This window comes from Gadus morhua, chromosome 10, assembly GCF_902167405.1.
Source record: "Gadus morhua chromosome 10, gadMor3.0, whole genome shotgun sequence".
Classification (NCBI taxonomy): domain Eukaryota; kingdom Metazoa; phylum Chordata; class Actinopteri; order Gadiformes; family Gadidae; genus Gadus; species Gadus morhua.
In genome coordinates, this window is record NC_044057.1 from 5,573,725 (window position 1) to 5,595,835 (window position 22,111).

The 22,111-nt window shown below is 47.7% G+C and overlaps 1 protein-coding gene across 2 annotated transcripts in view; it reads left to right on the plus strand.

The window, feature by feature from the left end:
- Positions 1 to 18,733, plus strand: part of si:ch211-159i8.4 (matrix-remodeling-associated protein 5) — a 24,623-nt gene extending 5,890 nt beyond the window's left edge. The window contains exons 2-17 of one of the 2 annotated variants that reach the window (XM_030368890.1): positions 482 to 613; positions 1,166 to 1,314; positions 3,615 to 3,744; positions 4,535 to 4,773; positions 5,358 to 5,509; positions 6,526 to 9,753; positions 10,088 to 10,347; positions 10,993 to 11,311; positions 11,572 to 11,775; positions 12,018 to 12,536; positions 12,635 to 12,806; positions 12,959 to 13,234; positions 13,342 to 13,468; positions 13,647 to 13,724; positions 14,033 to 15,179; positions 15,503 to 16,056. In XM_030368890.1, the coding sequence (XP_030224750.1) occupies positions 527 to 613; positions 1,166 to 1,314; positions 3,615 to 3,744; positions 4,535 to 4,773; positions 5,358 to 5,509; positions 6,526 to 9,753; positions 10,088 to 10,347; positions 10,993 to 11,311; positions 11,572 to 11,775; positions 12,018 to 12,536; positions 12,635 to 12,806; positions 12,959 to 13,234; positions 13,342 to 13,468; positions 13,647 to 13,724; positions 14,033 to 15,179; positions 15,503 to 16,056 (7,641 nt within the window). In that variant the 5' untranslated portion in view covers positions 482 to 526. Of the gene's footprint in view, positions 1 to 481; positions 614 to 1,165; positions 1,315 to 3,614; positions 3,745 to 4,534; positions 4,774 to 5,357; positions 5,510 to 6,525; positions 9,754 to 10,087; positions 10,348 to 10,992; positions 11,312 to 11,571; positions 11,776 to 12,017; positions 12,537 to 12,634; positions 12,807 to 12,958; positions 13,235 to 13,341; positions 13,469 to 13,646; positions 13,725 to 14,032; positions 15,180 to 15,502 lie in introns of both variants that reach the window. The other variant, XM_030368891.1, reaches the window with a different exon arrangement.
- The last annotated feature ends 3,378 nt before the right edge of the window (positions 18,734 to 22,111 follow it).

Genomic DNA, 22,111 nt, shown 5'->3' on the forward strand with positions numbered 1-22,111 from the left:
TTGTGAGAAAGTCAGGAAGCACAAAATTAAAGGATATATGGTTAAAACAAGTTTGGTCTCGCTCCACATTGAAACCAAAGAAAGGAACACACAACCTAGAAAGCCACACATGAAAATCCTTGATATGTCTATTGTTATGAATTTATGAGTTAAAAAAACTTCAGTTATCTCGCCTTTCTGCACAACCTTCAGCCTTTATTTCCCCCCCGAGAGAATCTTAATATGCCATGGTCACGACTTAGACAGTTATCCAATAAAATTAGCTATTAGAAAGCTCAAAACCAACCACAATGGATACTATGATATTTATAGTGTAATAATGGATTGTAAAACACAAGTCTCAGAACAAATGCATTCTGAGATCAGGCGTTTGTTAGCGACTATACAAATGTGACGTTAAAACAGACTTCTGGATTGTTCCCCATGTACAGGGCAAAAACACCAGAGCAGGTGTTTACGCGTGCTTGCTCTGTGTCGATAGGTGTATGGAGGGCCTGAGGGTGTAGAGCAGCCCAGCCATCCTGTCATGGCGCTAGCCTTGGGGTGGTCCAGCCTCCGTGCAACAGCCCCGGTGTGGCGCCCGCTTCTCCTGCTCCTCCTACTTCAGCAAACGGTACACACGCACACACGCACGCACACACACACACACACACTAACACACAAGGATTGGAAATAGTATTGAGCTAGCTCCAAATACAGGTGTTCACCTATTAAGTCCTACTTATCTACTCTCTTCTCCTCTCTTCTCTCCTCTCCCTCTCCTCTCCCCCCCCCCCCCCCCCCCCGCTCCCTCTCCTCTCCTTCTAATCTCCTCTCCTCTCCTCCTCTCTCCTCTCCTCTCACCTCCGCTCCGCTCCCCTCATCTCCGCCTCCCCCCCCTTTCCCCCTCCTCTCTTCCCCTCCTCTCTGCCCCTCTCCCCTCCTCTCCTCTCCTCTCCTTCCCCTCTCCTCTCCTCTCCCCTCTTCCCCCTCTCCTCTCCTCTTCCCCCCTCCTCTCCCTCTCGCCTCCTCTCTTCTCCTCTCTTCTCCTCTCCTCTCCTCTCCTCTCCTCTCCTCTCCTCTCCTCTCCTCTCCTCTCCTCTCCTCTCTTCTCCTCTCCTCTCCTCTCCTCTCCTCTCCTCTCCTCTCCTCTCCTCTCCTGCCTCCCCTCTCCTCTCCCCTCCAGCTCTCTCCTGGTTCTCTGCTGGTTCACGGCCTCCCCTCCTGCCCGCGGAGCTGCACCTGCCAAGCGGCTAAAGAGGTCCACTGTACCTTCAGACACCTGACCTCCATCCCCAAGGCCTTCCCCCCGGACACAGAGAGGGTGAACCTGGGGTGAGACTCGTCCACTCACAGAAACATACAATTTTACCAACATACAAACACACACACACACACACGCACACACAGACACACACACACACACACAAGCGCACACACACACACACACACACACACACACACACACACACACACACACACACACACACACACACACACACACACACACACACACACACACACACACCAACACACATGGTTTTACCAACATACACAAACACATATACACATGCTTAGTGTGAGTAAAACCCACAAATGTTTGGAAGAAGTATTTCTGGTGGTGAATGATCCCCTATGGTCGACTAGTGTGTGTATGTAACATGTAACTGCAGTGAGTCCACTAGAAGCTAACCAGGGGCCCTTAAGGAATCTAAGTAACAGGACTTTACAGGACACACTGCTGTAAAAACATTTAATAATACCATCCTCTTCAGGATAGGATGAAGTGATACCTTAAGACCCAAATAAATACTGTCTGGTGTCTAAACATACACCCATATACACACACACACACACACACACACACACACACACACACACACACACACACACACACACACACACACACACACACACACACACACACACACACAAACACACACACACACATACACACACACACACACACACACACACACACACACACAAACACACACACACACACACACACACACACACACACACACAAACACACACAGCCTTGTCATACACAAAAAATACAAGCACATACAAGCAACCAAGCAGAACGGTTAGTCAACAGGCAGCATTTATTTAATTGCCAAATGTGGAATTAAAGGGATTTATAGCCAGCGGTTAGCTGTAGAAGCTTGTTTGAGTCCAAATAAAACCACCAGGGGAGGTGTTTCAGGCACGTCCAGTGGGGAGGAGACCTCGGGGAAGACCCAGGACTAGGTGGAGAGATTATATCTCAACACTGGCCTGGGAACGCCTCGGGATCCCCCCGTCAGAGCTGGTCAATGTGGTCAACTGTATTTTTTTTTAATCTCCAAGGGTATATAAAAGGCCAACTTCAGGGCCCAATCGTTGAAGGCCTCCATTCAAAATCAATTTACTACAAATCGTAAATGGAATAATGTGCTACTCCATTGAATGTTCCTTTCAATCTTTATTGATCATAGCAGGAATGCAAATATCTCTGAGATCATCCCACATGGAATCAATCCCTTCCGCAAATCATCCACATCCCGGAGGGCGGTGCAATGTTATTTACAACCCTGTGTGGAGGAGCTGGCAGTGGGACAGGGCAGTGCTCTGATGTCCTGGGGCTGGCTCACCTCAAAAAGACTCACCCTCCCTCCCTCTCCCTCCCTCCCCCCCTCCCTTGATGTCTACACCAGTTAAAGCGCTTTTTGTCACACAGATGCATGCGCGGTCAACAACAACCGATATTGTCACAAAGCATTTCACTAACAAACTGCTGCATGAAGGCTCGGGCATACCTCACATTAAATTCAGATTACAGCTCGTCGTACCTAAATCGTACCTACAGCACCATTAACTGACGTTGTTCGCCATTAAACGGAAACAACACTCCTTTTTGTCATGTTCCATTGAGAGATGTGTACAAGTGTCATAACTTCTCTTTTAAACAAAACATGAAGCATTTCTTTGCAAAGGTGCGGAAATTCAGATAAGCGGTTTTCCCGTAGAGGGTCACTTGAGAGGTCAAAGGTTAGTCCTATTGGCACATCTCTGTCACCCCTCCTGGCTTCTTTCAACTCTCATTCTTCCCCTCCAGCTTGCGCTTCTCACACTGAAAGGTTACATTGTACTCCCTTCCAACCGTAAAACACATCTGCTCTGTCCTTTGCTACATGTACACAAACATCCACCAGAGCAAACATGAAAAAACACACACACACACACACAGACTCACACAAACACAAACACATAGAAACACACGCACCCCTCCTAACACACACACACGCAAACACACATACACACACACACACACACACACACACACACACACACAAACACACACACAAACACATATACACACACACACTCACACACATACAAACATATTCTTGCATGAACACACATATGCACAAAACAAACAGAATAGGCCTAAATATAGGCCCAGGAATTGAATTACAATTAAATCAAGACAATTTCTGTCTAATTGACAGGGTTAGTCTGAGTGTGAGCATAAACAACCCTGTCCTCGCTCACATGTTTCCTCCAGATGTCCGCTGTCCCTCACGCCTCCATCGCTACGTTAACATTGACGACATGACACCCGCTACCTGTTCATTCTCTCCTCCCAACAGCTACAACAGCCTGACAGAAGTGGAGGGCTCCGAATTCCGGTCACTACGGAAACTGGAGATGCTCATGTTGCACGGCAACGACATAAGCGCAGTTCACTCTGGTGCCTTCTACAACCTGAGATCCCTGCAGGTACCACTCGTACCGTAGCGCCTGTTCAGTGCAGGTAACGGTCGTACCGTAGCCCCTGGTCAGTGATAGTAACAGTCATACCATAGCCCCTGGTCAGTGATAGTAACAGTCATACCATAGCCCCTGGTCAGTGATAGTAACAGTCATACCATAGCCCCTGGTCAGTGATAGTAACAGTCGTACCATAGCCCCTGGTCAGTGATGGTAACAGTCGTACCGTAGCCCCTGTTCAGTGATGGTAACGGTCGTACTGTCACCCCTGTTCAGTGCCCAGTCGAGCCGGCCTCCAAAATCAATGCACCACCAATGCATAACGTAATACTGTGGTCTTGGACTGTGCACTAGCGTTCAAAAGTTTTGGGTCACCCAAAAAATTTCATATTTTCACTGAAAACTCACACTTTTAATTAACAGTTTTCAGCTGTTCTAACATAATTGCACAAGAGTTATCGAATCATCAATTAGCCTATTAACACGATAAGCTAAACAATGTACCATTAGAACACAGCAGTGACGGTTGCTGGAAATGGGCCTCTGTACACCTATGTAGATATTCCATTCAAAATCTGCCGTTTCCGGTTAGAAGAAAAGTAATTTACCACATTAACAATGTAATTTAATGTTATCTTCATTGAAAGAAGGTTATTTTCTTTAAAAAATAAAGACGGTTCTAAGTGACCCCAAAGCTTAGAACGGTATTGTATCTGAATGTTGTATTGATCGCAGCAGCAATGGAAATTAAAAAGCGAGAATTCCCAACCTTGATACTTCCACCTTCACCCCCACCCAGATCCTGAAGATGAGCTACAACAAGCTGACGGAGGTGGACGCCGGCCTGTTCCAGGGCCTGGTGGGTCTGGTTCGCCTCCACCTGGACCACAACCTCATCAGCTTCATCCAGCCCTACTCCTTCTCCGGGCTGCCCGCCCTCAAGCTGCTGCAGCTGGAGGGCAACGTGCTGCGGGACCTCCACCCCCACACCTTCATCACGCTCTCCCTGCTGGGCACCTTCTGGTCCTCAGGGCTCAGGTGAGAGTGGCTGGTCCCTTTCAGCTCCATCTCTGTTTATCCAGAGCCTCCACACTGGATCAATGGGTTCCCTTAAGACAAATGTCCACAGTTCCACTTGTCAGATCATATTTGACTGTGTTTTGAAACTTTCAAAACGTTTTAACTTAGTACGCAAACTTATGTTTCACATTTAGCATACGCTTTTATCCATGCACTTACAATTAGGGCATTTAGCAGACGCTATTATTTAATGCAACTTACATCGGTCAATACACTCATTGACACACCAACGGCGGAGTCAACCACGCAAGGCGACAGCCAGCTCGTCAGCAGTTAGGGTTAAGTGTCATGCTCAGGGACACATCAACACTCAGCTAGGAGGAGCCGGGGATCGAACTAGCAACCTTTCGGTTACATGACAACAAAGATTGCTGCACCTGGAACAAAAAACGACTGTATTTTACGTTATTAGGGTATTATTTCATCCCATGACCTCCATGGAGTTTTCTAGATACAGACAATAATTATTATGTCTCATTCTTCTGGTATGATGCGTACAATTAATTTTCTGTACGTTTTTATCGTTATTGAAATGCTCTCAGACACCTTCACCTCTCGGACAACCTCCTGGAGCAGCTCCCTGCAGCGGTGCTGCAGACCGCCCCGAGGCTGGAGGTCCTCTCACTCCACGGAAACCCCTGGTCATGTGACTGCCAGCTCCGGTGGCTGCTGGACTGGAACTCCAGGCACGAGGGTAAACAGAGGCCGGTACCCTTGAAGATGTTCCAACAAAAACCTGAATGACGCTCGCTTTAAAACAATACTATAACAACACACTGCTCTTTTTCCATGTGGCAGGGATCTGTTAAAGGAACAAGATTATAATATTGCTACAGTCAACTTTTTGTGTTTGTTTCACTAGATGCACTTAGTATTATACACAGAATATACAAAGAAAAGTAATTCTAATGCTTTTCTAATGCTGAGTATCGCGAGCTTAATCGCTGCCTACATCTGTCATTACACAGATGTGCTGTGAGTCATGAACCTTTCTGCTTGCCTCGTCACTATTTTGTACAAAGGCTGTAATTTATTTAATCTGCCGACTGTTTGTGTAGCTAAGTCGTGAAAAAAATTAATCAGCAATGGTACACCTCAGAATGCATAATACGGTAAAAAACAATATTGTATGCATGGGAACATATGAAGTCTGACGTGTCAGTGGCCAGGAAGTTATTAATTAACTGTTTGTTCGTATCTGGGATTTATCTAACCCTGAATCTGTTGGCTTCCCATATGTTTAAATGGTTCCATTCCTAATTCATAAAACATTTCATGGCCTGCATTTAGTTACTGGGAAAGTCTCATCTTTATTTTTTCTTCTCCCTTTGATGTTCATTTCTCCCATCATAGCGATTTCTTTGAACTGTGCAACTCAGTCCCCAAGTCCTATTCTCTTTCTCTTTGTCAACCTCCTTCCCTAAAATTAGCTCTTGGGTTTAACTGATAAGTCTTGTGGTTTTGACTTGAAAGGTTTTGGGCTGAGGCCCCATGTCCATGATAAGCTCCAGAAGATCCAAGCGTCTGCGTTCACTATGGGACGCGCATCGGAGCTCAACCTGGCGTCAAGCTACCCCACGACATTACACACTAGGCTGTAGCTCGGTGTGTCTGTCAAAGGACCGAATGTTTCTTTGTTGACATATGTGTATACAGTATATATATGATCCTCTCTCTGACCCCGCCCCCCCCCCGCCCCGTCCCCCCCAGGTGTGATCAAGTGCAAGAAGGAGCGTGGCGCTGCAGAGACGTGCGCCCAGTGCTCCTCCCCGCCCCTCAACGGCAGCCGGCTCCTCGACCTGACCCCAGACCAGCTGTCCTGCCAGCGTCCGACCCTCAACTCCCCTCTCAAGCGGTGGGACAGCCCCATGTGGGCGGAGACAGAGGCGGAGCCGGACCTCCCGTACACCCGCGACCTGGAGAAACCCTTGGGCCAGCTGACCTTCGTGTTGTCGGACAGCCACGGCAACAGCGCCCACGTGCTGTGTGACGTGCAGCGGCCAGGAGAGGGTGTGGCCATGACGTGGTCGGAGCGGCCCGGTTCGCCCGGTGAGGTGTCCGTCAACGTGTCGCTGGCCACCGTCCTCCAGTGCGAGATCGACCGGGAGGCGTTGCAGAACCTGTGGCGGCTGGTGGCGTATTACTACGAGAGCCCTGCTATCCTGGAGAGGGGGGCGCCGAGGGACAACGCCAACAGCACCACCTACCAGTACGCCCAGGCCATCAATGAGAACTCCCCCTACTTCACCGACCTGAAGGGTTACCTGACGGCCGAGCCCGGCTGGCTGCTCCAGCACCGGGTCACGCTGCAGCTCAACCGGCGCCAGACCACAAACAAAAACCTGGTGATGGACTTTTCCACTCTGATCTCTGAGGTCATAAACACTCGCCCCAGGCAGGGTGACGGCCAAGGCAACATAGAGACCGCCTGGGCCCTGATTCGGCGAGGGACCACGGGGCAGGTGCAGTCGGTTCTTGAGGGCACCAAGGCCCAACTGGAATGTGACGTCATCACCTCAGGGTCGGAGGTAAAAGTCGAGTGGATGCATCCTGACCTGTCCGTCATCGAGGGGGTCGATGGTAAAAGTGAGCTGTTGGAGAGCGGGCAGCTCGTCATTCTGAACACGACCCTGGCAGACGCAGGACTCTATCACTGCATGGTCAAAACCCAAGCTGGAATCGACCTGGTCCCCATGAGGCTCACTGTCAAACAACGCTCGCTGAGTCCTACCGCCTTCAACGGGGAGAAAATGAGCGTCAAGAAGGGACAGACACTTTCTCTGCCTTGTAACGTGAGCACAGTGGAGCCCAGTACGACAGTCTGGTACCTGCCAAAGAACCGGATTCTACTTCCAACACAACAGGCGAGAAGGGCAGAAGTGTTGGCAAACGGGACGTTGGTGGTGAAGAAGATGAGCCAAGACGAGGCGGGGGAGTACAGCTGCATGGCTTCAAACATCTACGGAGTAGACATGATCTCACACCAGGTAGAAGTCACAGAAGAGCAGAAGCCAACTGAGCAGAAGGAGGTAGGGCCGACCGTCTTAGTGAACGCTGAGGAGGAGGGCGAGGGCTCAGGAGTGGATTACCAGGAAATCAAACGCCCTTCTGCAACACAGTCTCCTAGAAGGGTTGGAACACCACAGCGGTTTCCTGGAGGGGTGATGAAAAAGAAAATAATCAAAGATCCAAAGAGAAAGCCTTACAAGCCTGTGAAGGAATTAGATCCAAATCACTGGGCAGAGATATTGGCTAAAGTCAATGCTAAAGCATACACTCACATTCCTACTATGCACACAGACTTTAGTACAAAAAGGCTGACTACTGAACTAGCTAAAACGAGTAAACCTAGACGGACCTATACCGCCGCTCCTTCAACTACTGCTACGACCCCTGCTGCTGTAATTTCTACAACCACGTCTGTTACTACAACTGATGGCACTCATTTAATCATGCCAGACATTACAACGGAACAGACTGCTACAGAGTCCTACTCCAGTGAGAGGGAACAGACAAGGAATAAGGACCATGTTAATCCCGAAAAGGAGCACTTTAGACCAGTGGTGAGAAGGCCTTTGGTCCGGCCCAGCAGTAGTAAAGCACCACCCGTTAAAGTAGTCAATGAGAGAATCCAAGACATAACTGACAGCAGAACCAATTCCCCTGCCATAGTGGCCATGTCTCCCCCTAACCAACCGTCTGGAGGGAGGGTCGTTGGGGGGAGAATCAGAACCTCCCAGTACTCCCAAAGATGGCCCAATAGAAGGAGGCCCCCCTACAGACACAGACACCCATCAATGAGAAGACTTCATCCTCATTTGAACCAACAACCAACAACGGTTACCCAGGTGACCGCCATGCCAGCCACCACAACCACAACAACAGTACCCGCAACTACAACCACAACACCCACAACAACCACACCCACAACAACAACCACACCCACCACAACAACCACGGCAACGACAACAACAACCACAGCAACGACAACAACTACAACCACAGCAATGACAACAACCACATCGACTACAACAAACAAAAGGACATCGATGGCTCAAACCACCGTGAGAGACGACCGACCAGAGGATGAAGAGGATTATGATGAGGCAGTTTATGATTACAAGGACAGTGATTACTCGGATGAAAGGGAAATAGATATGATTAGTACAACACCAAAAAAGGAAGTTGATTCCAAAGTGATACCTTCTTCAAGTAGATATCATCTACAAGATCCAAAAACCATTCCTGAACCAAAACCAGACAATGTGCTGCGTCCAACTGAAATGGCGGTTGGGAATCGCAACACAGACTCAAGACCAAACGGAAGGCGAGAAGAAGACACAATTCAAGAAGCGTTCACGCCTGCAGAAGATAAGGAGAGCCAGAAAACAAGGATTGAAGAGGAAAACAAAGAGAGAGAGAAATCAAATCCTAATAGATTTCTGCAAGGCAACCACACACAGGGCACCGTCCATCAAACCAACCGCAATAGACCAACATCTCACAGTAAACCGCACAGTCCCTCACAGGAAAATGATCCTACAGTTTTACAAACAGGCAGAGAAACGACAAGATTAGACCCCAGGCACAAAACAGAGGGGAGGCATACTGAAAAGCCAAAAACCAAACCCAGCCAAGCATTTCCTATATCGGACCCCGTCCACCCTTGGCTTCAGCAACCAACCCAGCGAGGGGGACATGCCCCCATGCCATCAGAAGACCACAACTCAAATAGAAAACAAAGCAAAGAGAACGCGCCAAAGGAAGGTGGTCGAGTAGAAGCTAAATCAGAAGGACAAGGGAAGACTAATGCGGCTCCACCTCCTCGCTTCCCCCCATCCCCAAACTGGCCTTCCTTACATCATCATCATCATCATCATCACCATGTCCTCCATCCTTCAGGGTCAGGGCAGAGATCTTCTCCTCGGCCCCGGAAAGGTACGCTTTCCCTCTGATATGTGTTATTTTGTTCTGCAGTCCAGTGAGTGTCAGATTTCTGCTTAAGCACAAAAGCAGAATCAAGTGCGGGAGAGGAGAAGGAGAAGACACAGTTGGCTGTCTACGTACAACTATGTTATTATTTACTGAGAAATAGGAGAGAGTACGCATTTTTTTAATTGTGAATAGGAGGCCCTCAGTGTACCTGATAATAAAGAGGGCAGCTGCCAAAATGTATTTCAGTCTTTTAAGTCCACTGTGCAGCCATGATCATGAAATTAATCAAAGAATATTCTGTCAGAGTGCCACGATTAGGATTGTTTTCCATTCCTAGGCCCCGGGCTGTTTCCTTTCCCCACATACCGACCCCGGTCTGGGGTGACCAACCGCCCAGAGATCACAGCAGACACAGCCAAGCCCACGGCTTCATTGAGCACTAAGTCCCAACCGGCTACCTCCCCACCACCAGCATTGACTCCCAACCACTATCATCCTGGTGGTGGCGCTGGTGGATGGTCTCATCCCAACCCAGGGAGTGACACCCAAACCAGGGATTATCTCATGTACTCCAAGCTCAGGAACAGATACAGACAAGTAGGTCAAACTGGGATGTTTTGTTCTATTGTTCTCCCGTTCTTTTGTTTCAGGTTTTAGACGAGAGGTATCCATTGTCTGTTGGTAACTGCTGGATTAGAAGGATGAGGTGTGGGAACGGGATTGTGGCATTTAAAGGATAATACCAGTCAGGGTAATCAAACCATCATGAATCTCCTTTCTTCTCTCAAACATCCATACCCAATTCGTCAGAATGTCTTGTTGTCCCGATTCTGCTGAAGGGCATTTAGTGCAAGCATGCTCTTGCCACAAGTGTAGACAATAGCGATACAGCACTTGTACATGTCAGTCAGTATTGAGTTTCTGAATTGTATCCTACCAGAAATAATGTCTTATCACAAAGACCAAAGTGCTGTTGCTAATATTTACGTTCATGGCAGGCGTGCTCACGCAAGGCGGTCGAACGTTGTGGTTTTTACTAGTTATATTGGTAATGGATGTCTAAGTGAGGCCAGGAGAGACTATTTAAATGGTTTGATAACCCAGACCGGTTTGTTCCTTTCAGTAATATATCTATATACATTTTGAAATAATCAATAAGATATCTGACCCATGTTGATACCTCAGGGCCTAATGGTTCAACCTCTGTCTTTAATTGAATTCAAATCTTCTTTGTGGATGTAGGCTCAGCTGGATCGCATCGCCCAGCTGGGGAGACGGTTGACCCTCCCGATCACCCCCAAGCCTCACCTAATCCCCCACCATCATCCCTCATCCTCTGGCAATCACAGACCCCACATTCTACCGCTGTTCAAACCCTACCCTAACCCTAACCCTCAAACGCCGGTGCCAACGCCTGCTCTGAATGTGCCTAGCACACTGAAACCCATCCAACCTGCCTTCCCCCCTGTCTCCTCCACATTTGACCTGTCCCCGACCCTCTTGCCACGCCCTAACACCACCCCAGTGCTCTTTTATGGAAGTCGATGGCCCAGTATTGGAGGTTGGTTTGTTTACCATTAAGAATAGTTTAGTTTTTTATAAAAGGTGCTGACACACTGCCCCAACAAACACCAACACCAAACTTTAGATAACTGCAGAAGTTGACCAACACTGATGTTTGCTAACAAAAACCAGAATCGGACAACATTGAACGCCCCTTCAAAGGGTATCGCACATGTTGTTGGGTCAGTGTGCAAAGCACCTTAAGACGTAGTAGCAGCCAGAGTGGCCATGTCTTAAAGTGGAACTATCTTCTGACAGGACGGATCAGCTCTCGACGTCCCACTGCGGTACCGCCTTTCCCCGGGCCGATGGACGCTGTGGGAAGCGGAGCAGGGTACAAACCCCTTATCGCCACGGCAGCCACAACGAGTGTGTCGGCGCTCGCAGAAAGCGATGTGTACTTGCCTTGTAAGGTGAAAGGACACCCAGCACCCACCATCGCATGGACCAAGGTCTCGACGGGTAAGAAAGGACCAGTACGAGATTGGGAGGAAGGGATGTTAATCGTCATTGATCAAAATCAAAATGTTCTGCTATCCCAGGTGAACACTTTCATGCTGGATAGAGATCGAGTGATTAAGTTCAAAGTACAACTAAAGTTTGAAGCAAAGGCCAGTCAATCGAGTTTAAGTATGAAAGATACTCTTAGACACATAAAATGAAACATTCACTAACCTATTTTTAAATCGTTGACCTTGGTCTAGGAGCTAGCATCCCAGCCGGCACTCAGCAAGGACTGCGTTTCGAGGTCTTCAAGAACGGCACCTTCTTCATTAAGAACGTGCAGCTCCAGGATCGAGGCCAGTACCTCTGCACGGCACGCAACAGCTTCGGGTCGGACCGCGTTGTGATCACCTTGGCCGTCCAAACTGAGCCTCCCAAGATCCACCCTCCCACGTCCAGGGAGGTTGCGGTCTACCTGGGAAGGGACGTCCATCTCCACTGCCTCACCTCCGGCAAACCGCCTGCCAAGATCTCATGGATCCTTCCCAACAGGGCGTTGGTCCGTGATGTGGGGTCCGCCCAGACCCCCCAAACCCCGGTGGCCCTGCTGCCCAATGGGACCCTTCACATCCAGTCAGCCAATTTCTCAAGCAAAGGGGACTATAAGTGCATCGCAAGCAATGCAGCGGGTGCCGACACAGTGACCTACAACCTACACGTTGCTGCCCTCCCCCCGAGCATCAACGAAGACCCGTCGGAGGCTGTCCGCGTCCAACCAGGTCTGGAGCAGTCTAGTTATAAAGTAACAACGCTGTTTAAACTTGACGAGTCAAAGTAAGTAACATGTGCTGCATGTGACGTGTCCCGGTCCTGACAGGGATGAGTGTGTACGTCCACTGCTCCGCTAAAGGAGAGCCAGAGCCTGTGTTGAAGTGGACCATCCCAGGAGGGGTCCACGTTAAACCTTCCCAGTTCCTGGGGCGCAGGCTGTTTGTCTTTCCCAATGGGACGCTGTATGTGAGGAATGCCGCACTGGCTGATGGTGGGAAGTATGGGACTGATATTTCTCTAATTTCTCTTTACTTCAAAAATATGCCGTGTATGAACGCCATCTAGCTATATTTTGAATTTATTTAACCCAATTCCATTGAAACGTTTGACTAAATCAATCTATTCACGTTGCAATTGACATTTATTACAGTTATGAGTGTTCAGCAAAAAATGCAGTGGGGATTGCCAAGAGAACAGTCCAGCTTGTGGTCAGAACCGAAGCCCCAGCCCTCCCTCCACCCCCTCCTCCTACAGCCGCACTCATCCCGCGGCCGCACGAACACGATGCCATCCCACGGCCCTCCCAGCAGCACCTGGTCTCCGCCATGTACGGGTCCACGGTCTTCCTCCACTGCCCTGAGTCCACTGAATCCACAAGGGGAACCATTTGGCAGTTACCCTCCAAGACCATTATGGATCAATACAGGTCCGTGAAACCTTCATCATCATCGTTCAAATGTTGCCTTATTTGAATGAATTTCAAAGGGGTGTTCTTGGAATATAATGTTGAATATAACTCCCTTTTTTTTGCAGTCCTGAGAGATCCATCACTGTGTTTCGCAATGGGACTCTAAGGATCATGCATCTCACAGAAATAGATCGCGGAAACTACCTGTGTCTCTTTCAGCGTCCCAACGGGGAAGACATGGAACTCTTTCAGGTCAGTCGTTAGTGATCAGCAAAATATCACTGTATACCTTGAGGACATTGACCCGGCTTTAACCACCTTTATTAACTCATTGAAAGGTTTTATGTCCGGTTAATATTGGTTTATAAGGTAATCATTGGTGTGTAAGTTCAAACCAATTTTTTCTTATTGTATTTGTGTGTTGTATCAGGTGGATGTGTTGATGACCGCTCCAAGGATAGAGCACCTGAGACCGATGCCCCATGCTACCTATGGACAGAACTTCCAGGTATCCCCTCTCCAACTTCTAAAATAAGAATAAAACAAAATGAAGATTGAATCCGCTCATTGAACATATTTGAATGCTATTCGATGGTCTGCTTTTCTCCATTACTCTCCTTCTCCTCGTCTCCCTTCTTGTTCTTGTTCTACTTCTTGTTCTTGGTCTTCTTCTACTTCTTCTTCTCCTTTTTCTACATCTTCTTCTTCTTCTTCTTCTTCTTATTCTTCTTCTTCTTCTTCTACTTCTTCTTCTACTTCTTCTTCTACTTCTTCTTCTACTTCTTCTTCTCCTCCTCCTTTTCCTCTTCCTCCCAGGTTGACTGTGTGGCCTCAGGCCTCCCCAATCCAGAGGTTTCCTGGAGCCTCCCGGATGGCACAGTCATCAACAATGCCCTCCAATCGGACGACAGCGGTGTTCGCAACAGGCGTTTTGTTATCTTTGACAACGGGACGTTACTCCTCCAGCAGATGGGAAAAAAAGACGAAGGCGATTACACCTGCCATGCCAAGAACAAACTTGGCAGAGACGAGAGAAAAGTTAAAGTTACGGTTACCCCCGACGCTCCGAAGATTAGTCCGGAATCCCATTTGTTGGCAACAGCCCGGCTCGGAGAGTCGGCCAAGTTTGTCTGCCAGGCAACAGGGGAGCCAAGGCCCAGGATTCTGTGGATCTCTCCTGGCCATCACATCATATCTGTGTCCTCAGATCGGTACCAGGTCATGGAGAACGGAGTACTAGTGGTAAAGAGGGTGACCCTCGCGGATGAAGGGAAATATACGTGTATCGCACGAAACCCAATCGGAGAGGATGTAAAAAACTTCCAAATGGAGGTGGAGACCCAGGAGCCTTCCATCAACGGAATCACAGGCAGGAGTACGTCGAGGGTCCTGGCCGTGTCCTACCAGACCACCCAGCTGGACTGCAAGGCGGAGGCCAACCCTGAACCCCGGGTGTCCTGGATCACGTCCTACGGCCAACAGCTCCCCGCACCTTACGCCGGCGGTCGCTTTCAAGTGCACCCCAACGGGAGCTTGGAGTTGAGAGGCGTGAGGAAAACCGACGAAGGGAGGTACGCGTGTGTGGCTAAAAACACCCGCGGAGAAGCAACGTTTTGGGTGGAGCTTGAGGTGGCTTCGATAGCTGAGAAGCCTAGCTTCGCCGTTCCCAACATTGAAATGGTACCGATCAAACAGGACAGCAGGGAGATAGTCCTGGAGTGCCCCGCCCGGGGTAAGCCCCACCCAGAGTTTGCTTGGATTCTACCAAACAGAACCATGCTTCCCCCCGGCAGAGCCCTGCACCGCTTCGTCCATCACCTCGGGAACGGGACTCTGAGGATTTCCCATCCAGTTGCGAACGATAAGGGAGTGTACCGATGTGTGGCGAAGAACGTGGCAGGTCAAGCCGAGAAGCGCTACACCCTGGAAGCAGGAAGGAAGCCGGTGATCAGAGGAGTTACAGGTAAAGCTGTTCTGTTGCAATTAGTTCATCCATAGTTCCAATAACCCCAGTTTGTATTTCATCTCTGCACGGCCAGGTCCATATATATCGTTAGGGACTAACTAACTCAAATAAATGACTTAGGCAGATGTTGATGATGGAATGTCAAAAGCAATCTGATTGGCTAAGGATATAGCCAATGAGCCACAGTGAATCAGCAGCGTTAGAATAGTAGTTATTCCATGATATGTTACAATCGTTTATTGTCCAATGTCCAATTGCTAAGCAAAGCGTTACCAATGCATAACAGTGATGTTGAAAAGCATACATTGTAATTAATCCAGGTGGGATGAAGATCACCTATGGCCACAGTCTGTCTCTGCCCTGTTCTGTGGACGACTGGCAGCAGGCATCCATCTCATGGACCCTCCCCAACGGTCGTCTCCTGGACAAACCCCAACACACCGGCCGGCTCTCTTTCTTCGCCAACGGGACGCTCCAGCTCAAAGAGGTGGCCACGTTCGACAAGGGAACCTACGTCTGCAAAGCCTCAAATACGTTTGGCTCACACACATTGTCCTACCCGGTCACGGTGATGGTCTTCCCTCCGCGCATCACCAAGGCCCCGGCCTCGGTGACCAGGATCCATAGGGGGTCCCCGGTGACGTTAGGGTGCCTGGCTTCAGGCGTCCCCAAGCCGGAGATCTCGTGGACGCTGCCAGGGCGCACCACGTTGGTGCCCCATAGCAGGTTCACCGTTCAGGGGGGCATTCACATGATGGAAGACGGGAGTTTGGTTATACAAAACCCCATGCTGACAAACTCGGGCATTTACAAATGCAACGCTAAGAACGCCCTCGGGACAGACTTTAAGTCCACATACCTGCAGGTGATCTAAAGGAGAACGGTTGTTTCACAGTGAAGAAGCAGCACTTTTGAGATCATTGATCTTCTCTCTCTGAAACTTGTTCTGGGGACAAGCTGGCTGAACTGTGTCCACTTAACCAACTGATGGCTTTATAACAGGAAGTGTGCATTTAGCATTGAAGAGTCCTCTGTCCGCTATGGTGTTTTATTACAACGGCCGAATAAGCAAATATCCCCTAATGAAATATATTTTCGATTGCAACCTGTTTTTTGTTATAAAAGTTTAAACCTTCAGTTTTGTATATGTACATTTTTGACATTATTATATTATCATATTTTCGTCTGACTAGTAAGGAAATCACGTTAACTAGCTTAAGAGCTTGTTAGATTGTATTTCATACTAAGATGTTTATATGATGCTTGCATAATTGAAACCAATCAGTGTATTACAATCCACTTACTGCCACATAGGGTAATCTAGCAAACAGTAGCCTGTACTTGACAGTTCAACAGCACAAATGATCTAACCTGTCCCCCCTTTTCCACCGACAGTACCAGCTCAACTCGCCACGACTTATGCCGCGTTTCCAATGCAGGGTGCGGTACGGTTCGGTTCGCCTCAGTCCGGTAGGGAGGGGGCGGTATAGCCCAGCTCAGTTCCGAGGTCGCGTTTCCACCGCCGACAGTACCCTTTATGGTAGGCCGGATGTCGATCGCCGCGGCAGCTACGTAAACATTGTGACATCATAGCAGCGAGACAGAGAGTAGCCTTCTCAAAAAAAACAATGGAAAAGTTGAACGCGACACATTAAACTGTTTCTCACTGCTCCATCAAGCTCCCTCTGCACGTCTTCCTCCCCAAGAATGCAGAGGAACGTCTCCACCTCCTTGTTCGCCCAAGCAAGCGTTTTACGCGACATGTTCATTGTAAAGAATCATACCTCGAGGCTACTGTTTGTTTGTTTTTATCCCCACGTTGCCCGGAATGACGATTCTGTCGACCAATCAACGGAGGGGGTGTGTAGCTAGAATTTTCCGGCACCCTTTCAGGCGTCTCAGTACCCCAAAGGAGGAGTACACGCCCACTTTTGGCGGTGGAAACGCATCTGTACCGCACCTTTGCGAACCGAACCGTACCGCACCCTGCAGTGGAAACGCGCCATTAGCGTGGCACGACTTGGTTTGGTTCTGGGAACATCGTGTTTCCATCTAAAGTACCTCTTCAACGTGGGCGGGTCTTCATAGCACGCATGCGCGAAACTGCGACACATAAGCGACCACGCGATGCATAAACAGACAGGGTTACTGTACGTCCACACCAGAAGCGACCAAAACGTCAAAGATGCTTTGGTCGCTCATAATATTTCTGCAAATATTTCTGTTCGCTTTGGTCGCTCAAGTCGCTCATGACGTACAATTCAAAAGTGCCTGCCGGTGTTCCCTGGGATCCACGCAAGCGAAGAGCGTCTACATTCCGATTGGCTGTCAGTGTTTTGCCGCTGAAACGCGTCATAGTAATTTGCATAAAGTTCAACAGTTTTCAACTTTTTTTGGACATTCTGGTCGCTCAACTTTGGCCGCTGGTAGCGTTGGTCGCTTTGGTCGCTCTTGCCCACAGAAAGTGAATGACTTCCGGCGATTTGGTAGCTCAATTCGCTTCTGGTTTGGACGTACAGTTAGGCACAGGAGCGTTTCCATCTCTGTCACGGTCCACGGCGAGTTCTTGCACACTGATCGGCCATGTTCAATAATCAATCACTATTGTTGACTGACCGTTGATGCTAGTATTTAAAGATGCCGGGTGTCGGCGGCCGGGTGTCGGGTGTCCGGCTTGCGCGTCGCGCTCATCATTATTCGTCCAGTGGCGTTGTCATACCAAAATTGTACCGGGGGCGAAAAAATTTCCGGCTACGGTCGAAAATTCCAAACCTGCCTGGCAACTGATGATCGCGTCGAACGTTGCCTGGCAACGGACGTTCGCGTCAAACGACGACGTCTGTTATCTAAATTAAATTAACACAAACTAGCTAGACTACGTTACACTTTCAACACTCAGTTTACTAGCTAAATTCGATTAAACAATTAAATTCAATACAAATATAAACTACGATACACTTTAAACACTCAGTTTAGTAGCTAAATTCAATGCAATACAAATATAAAGTATAAACAAGTGTTATCTGTATTATGCTATTTCGTCTTGATGAGCGCGAATGTTTTTTTAAAACTTGTCTGGCAACGGACAATCGCGTCGATCGATGACGTAATGTTTCGACGCAGATTACGTAGGCGGTTCAATTTTCGCCCCCGGTACAATTTTGGTGTGACAGCGTCACTCAGGCCAATCAGTGGCCAGCAGCCTGTTTACGTCACACAAAAGTATCACATCAGCTCTCTTGGAACCTCGATGGAGGTGAGACTAAAAAAGTATCAGGTACCAGATACCAGGTGCCTCATTTTGGTGATCGAAACGCAAAAAAAGGTGGGCCGAATCGAGGCGAGTTAGGCAGGTACTGTCAGTGGAAAATGCCCCTTTTCCCCTGGAAGGTAAGCAGAATGATATTATCATTGAAGAAGGTATTGAAATATCAGCATCACGGTATTCAACATTCAACGTCGGTCATGTTAAACGAATGTGATGTTGTGCAACACTTAAAATTATTTTGAAATCATGTTTTAAGAAAATCTAAATAAATGTTAAAATTTCATGTGCTTGTTTATTATTTTAACAATTAAATCAAAGCATTGATGTGATTGAATGAGGACAAACTTAGTTTGTCTTTAAATAATTTAGATTCATTAATATTAATATTAATATTGATTCAGTGCATCATTATTCATCATCAACTAATCTGTTCCGGCACACAAGAAACACAAATCATGCGATGGACTCATTACAACCTACTAACAATCTCACAAAAGAGAAGCACATTAGCTAAGTATAATATGGGGATTGGTAGAAAAAGTATCACAACTGTGTGTTTGAGTCATCAGTACTCCTTCTTACTGAATACCCAGATTCCAGATTGCAGTATTTGTACTGAAGCAGTGGCTTTTCAGATGTTTTAACACCATGCCCACTGATAGGACACCAACACTCAAACCCCAGCTCAGGGACATCAGCACCATCAACTGTATATATGTATGGATCAATTGGTATACAAGTTGTACAATTATTTCTGATTGGCTGATCATCATGCCTGGGGATTCTACTGGTCATATTGCGATTTGAACCAATCAGAACCAACAATTGCAACCACCTGTGAATGTGCATTTCCTTGTGGGTTTGCTTTGTCCTTCAACGCATCCTTTCGTATTCTCCTGCCCAATAGGGAAGGCAGTAGCTCAGGAGGTAGAGCAGGTTCGCTGGAAGGTTGCTAGTTCAATCCCCATCTCCTCCTAGCCGAGTATGGCAGTGTCCCTGAGCAAGATGTAAATGCAATATAGGGGGCCTATAGCAAAGTAACAACGTATTACCGGGCGTGTCCCTGTGTGAGTGGCTCTGCATGTGTTCGGACGTCCCCTGCTCTATTTCAGGGCTCACTTGATGCTGCAGAATGTGAAGGCTCCACTGAGGCCTCCAGACAGACGGCTCTTTGACGCACAACGGAGAAGGGACCTTTGTCTGACACAAGCGCCGGCATTGTTAAAGTCAGATCCAGTGTATCAATGTGTGTATGTGTGTGTTTGTGTGTGTGTCCGGCGTATGCGTGAGAAAAAGAGACACTAAGTGTGTGTGTGTGTGTGTGTGTGTGTGTGTTTCCACACACGCACAAACAAATCAAGACATTATTTATTTCTGTGTCTTTGAAAGAGAGATTCGAGAGTCGCTGAGAGTAACACTGCTTGTGTCTGCTTTTTGAGATGCATTGTACATCAAATTCTGCGCGTGTGTGTGTGTATGTGTGTGCGCGTGTGTGTGAGAGTGTGCTCCATCTGAACCGGTTTCTGTCAGAGAGTGGTACCAGAGGGATATCAAAGACTAGCAGAAGTTTCTGATAAATAAATTTTAATTATAAAATTATTCAACGCAAATTACTCCAAGAACTCAAAAGCAAGTAAGTTTGTGTGTGTGTGTGTGTGTGTGTGTGTGTGTACGTGTGCGTGTGTGTGCGTGTGTGTATGTGTGTGTGTGTGTGTGTGTGTGTATGTTTGTGTGTGTGAGTTTGTGTGTGTGTGTGTGTGTGGTGGTTTGTCTGTGTGTGTGTGAACGTGTGCGTGTGTGAGTGGGGGAAAGGATTGTTGTGCACAGAGTGAATCAAAATGGAGACGTAGCAACATATTCACGGAGAACCTCAATATTCTTGTCAAAACTCACAAAGTAAGTTAATTAATTCAATCAAATTCAATTATGTACGGTATGGCCTGTTGCATGATCCTACAGGCCAGTTTTATTTAAATGTTTTTTTCATGGCATCTGCTTGTGATATATAATTTCCTAGAATAGCCACCGAAGTGAATAGATTCCGAGAACTTTGAATTTCCAGATAATTAATTTGAAATGATCACTGCTACGTTAATATATGCTTTGTTTGGAATTAATTCATGTGTGGAATGTAGGTTTTGCTTTAATGAAAGCATTCTGTTAAATGCTTTACCAGTCACAATATTAGTACTCCAGGAAAACAGCTCTTGTATTTTTGGTTACCTGGCTTCTAAAGAGTCAAACGGGTGTCTCTCTCTCTCTCTCTCTCTCTCTCTCTCTCTCTCTCTCTCTCTCTCTCTCTCTCTCTCTCTCTCTCTCTCTCTCTCTCTCTCTCTCTCTCTCTCTGTCTGTCTCTGTCTCTGTCTCTCTTCATCTGTCTCTCTTTCTTTTTTCTTTTTCTCAGAAGAGAGGAGGAGGGGGCTGTGTGTGTGTGTGTGTGTGTGTGTGTGTGTGTGTGTGTGTGTGTGTGTGTGTGTGTGTGTGTGTGTGTGTGTGTGTGTGTGTGTGTGTGTGTGTGTGTATGTGTGTGTGTGTGTGTGTGCACGCGTGCGTGCGTGCGTGCGTGCGTGCGTGCGTGCGTGCGTGCGTGCGTGTGTCTCCTCTATAGTCAGACTGTTATTGATCTTACATCACAGAAAGCTTTGCATCAATTAGGCCTGAGAGTGGGGGACTGGGGGCCTTAATGCTGCAGAGTCGTTCCGGGCTTGGCGTCAAACACACCCTGGTGGGCTGCACGGCTGCACTGTAAGCTGCACCGTGCTTACCCAGCAGTCTGAAGTGACTCATGACCCATGGGGAACACCAGATAGGATGGGGATGATGAGGATTATTATGATTTGTATTATTATGATGATGATTACTAGTAGTAGTACTACTAGTGATATTTGTAGTAGTATATTAGTAGTGGTAGTTGTATGTTATTAATATTATTTTTTATCTAGAATTTGTTTTTATTAGCTTTCTTTACTTTTGCATTACACCTTCCTGGAGTTATGTTTAATTATTTGTAACCGTTCAGTGATTCGTCTAATTCCATACCCAAAGGTCGGTAGGCTATCTGGAATGTGAGGATCAGTCGATCAGCAGGTCAGGTCACATGATACATCGTGAGAAATCCAAACATAAGTGGAAGGACCTTATTCTGGCTAATGTTATCAGTGTTTCGGCGGCATGTTGCTTAGGAGGAAGAGCGGGTTGGCTGGTAACCTGATGTCGCTGGTTTTATCCCCTTCTCCTCCTACCTGAGTGTCGAGGTGTCCCTGAAATAAATACAAATTAGGAAGTCTACCAAATATTTTATTGCCCTAAATAACAGAAAACTTTATTAACGACCAATAATTGTCTCCTCACACACACACGTTCTACGTGTTATTAGATGTTTTAATTGAAGTTTAACTGGACCATTAAAATTCATGACAATTGCAAAATCCTTCTTCTCTTTCTCTTATCCCACGGCATCCAGGTCTGCTATTGGCCACTGCTGTCATCAGTCTCATATCGCCAGTTGTCTCCCTATCCCCGCCCATCCCTCCATCTGTAAGCCCCGCCCATCCCTCCGCCCTTCAGCCCCGCCCATCCTTCCACCTGTAAGCCCCGCCCATTCCTCCATCCGTAAGCCCCGCCCATCCCTCCACCTGTCAGCCCCGCCCATCCCACAACG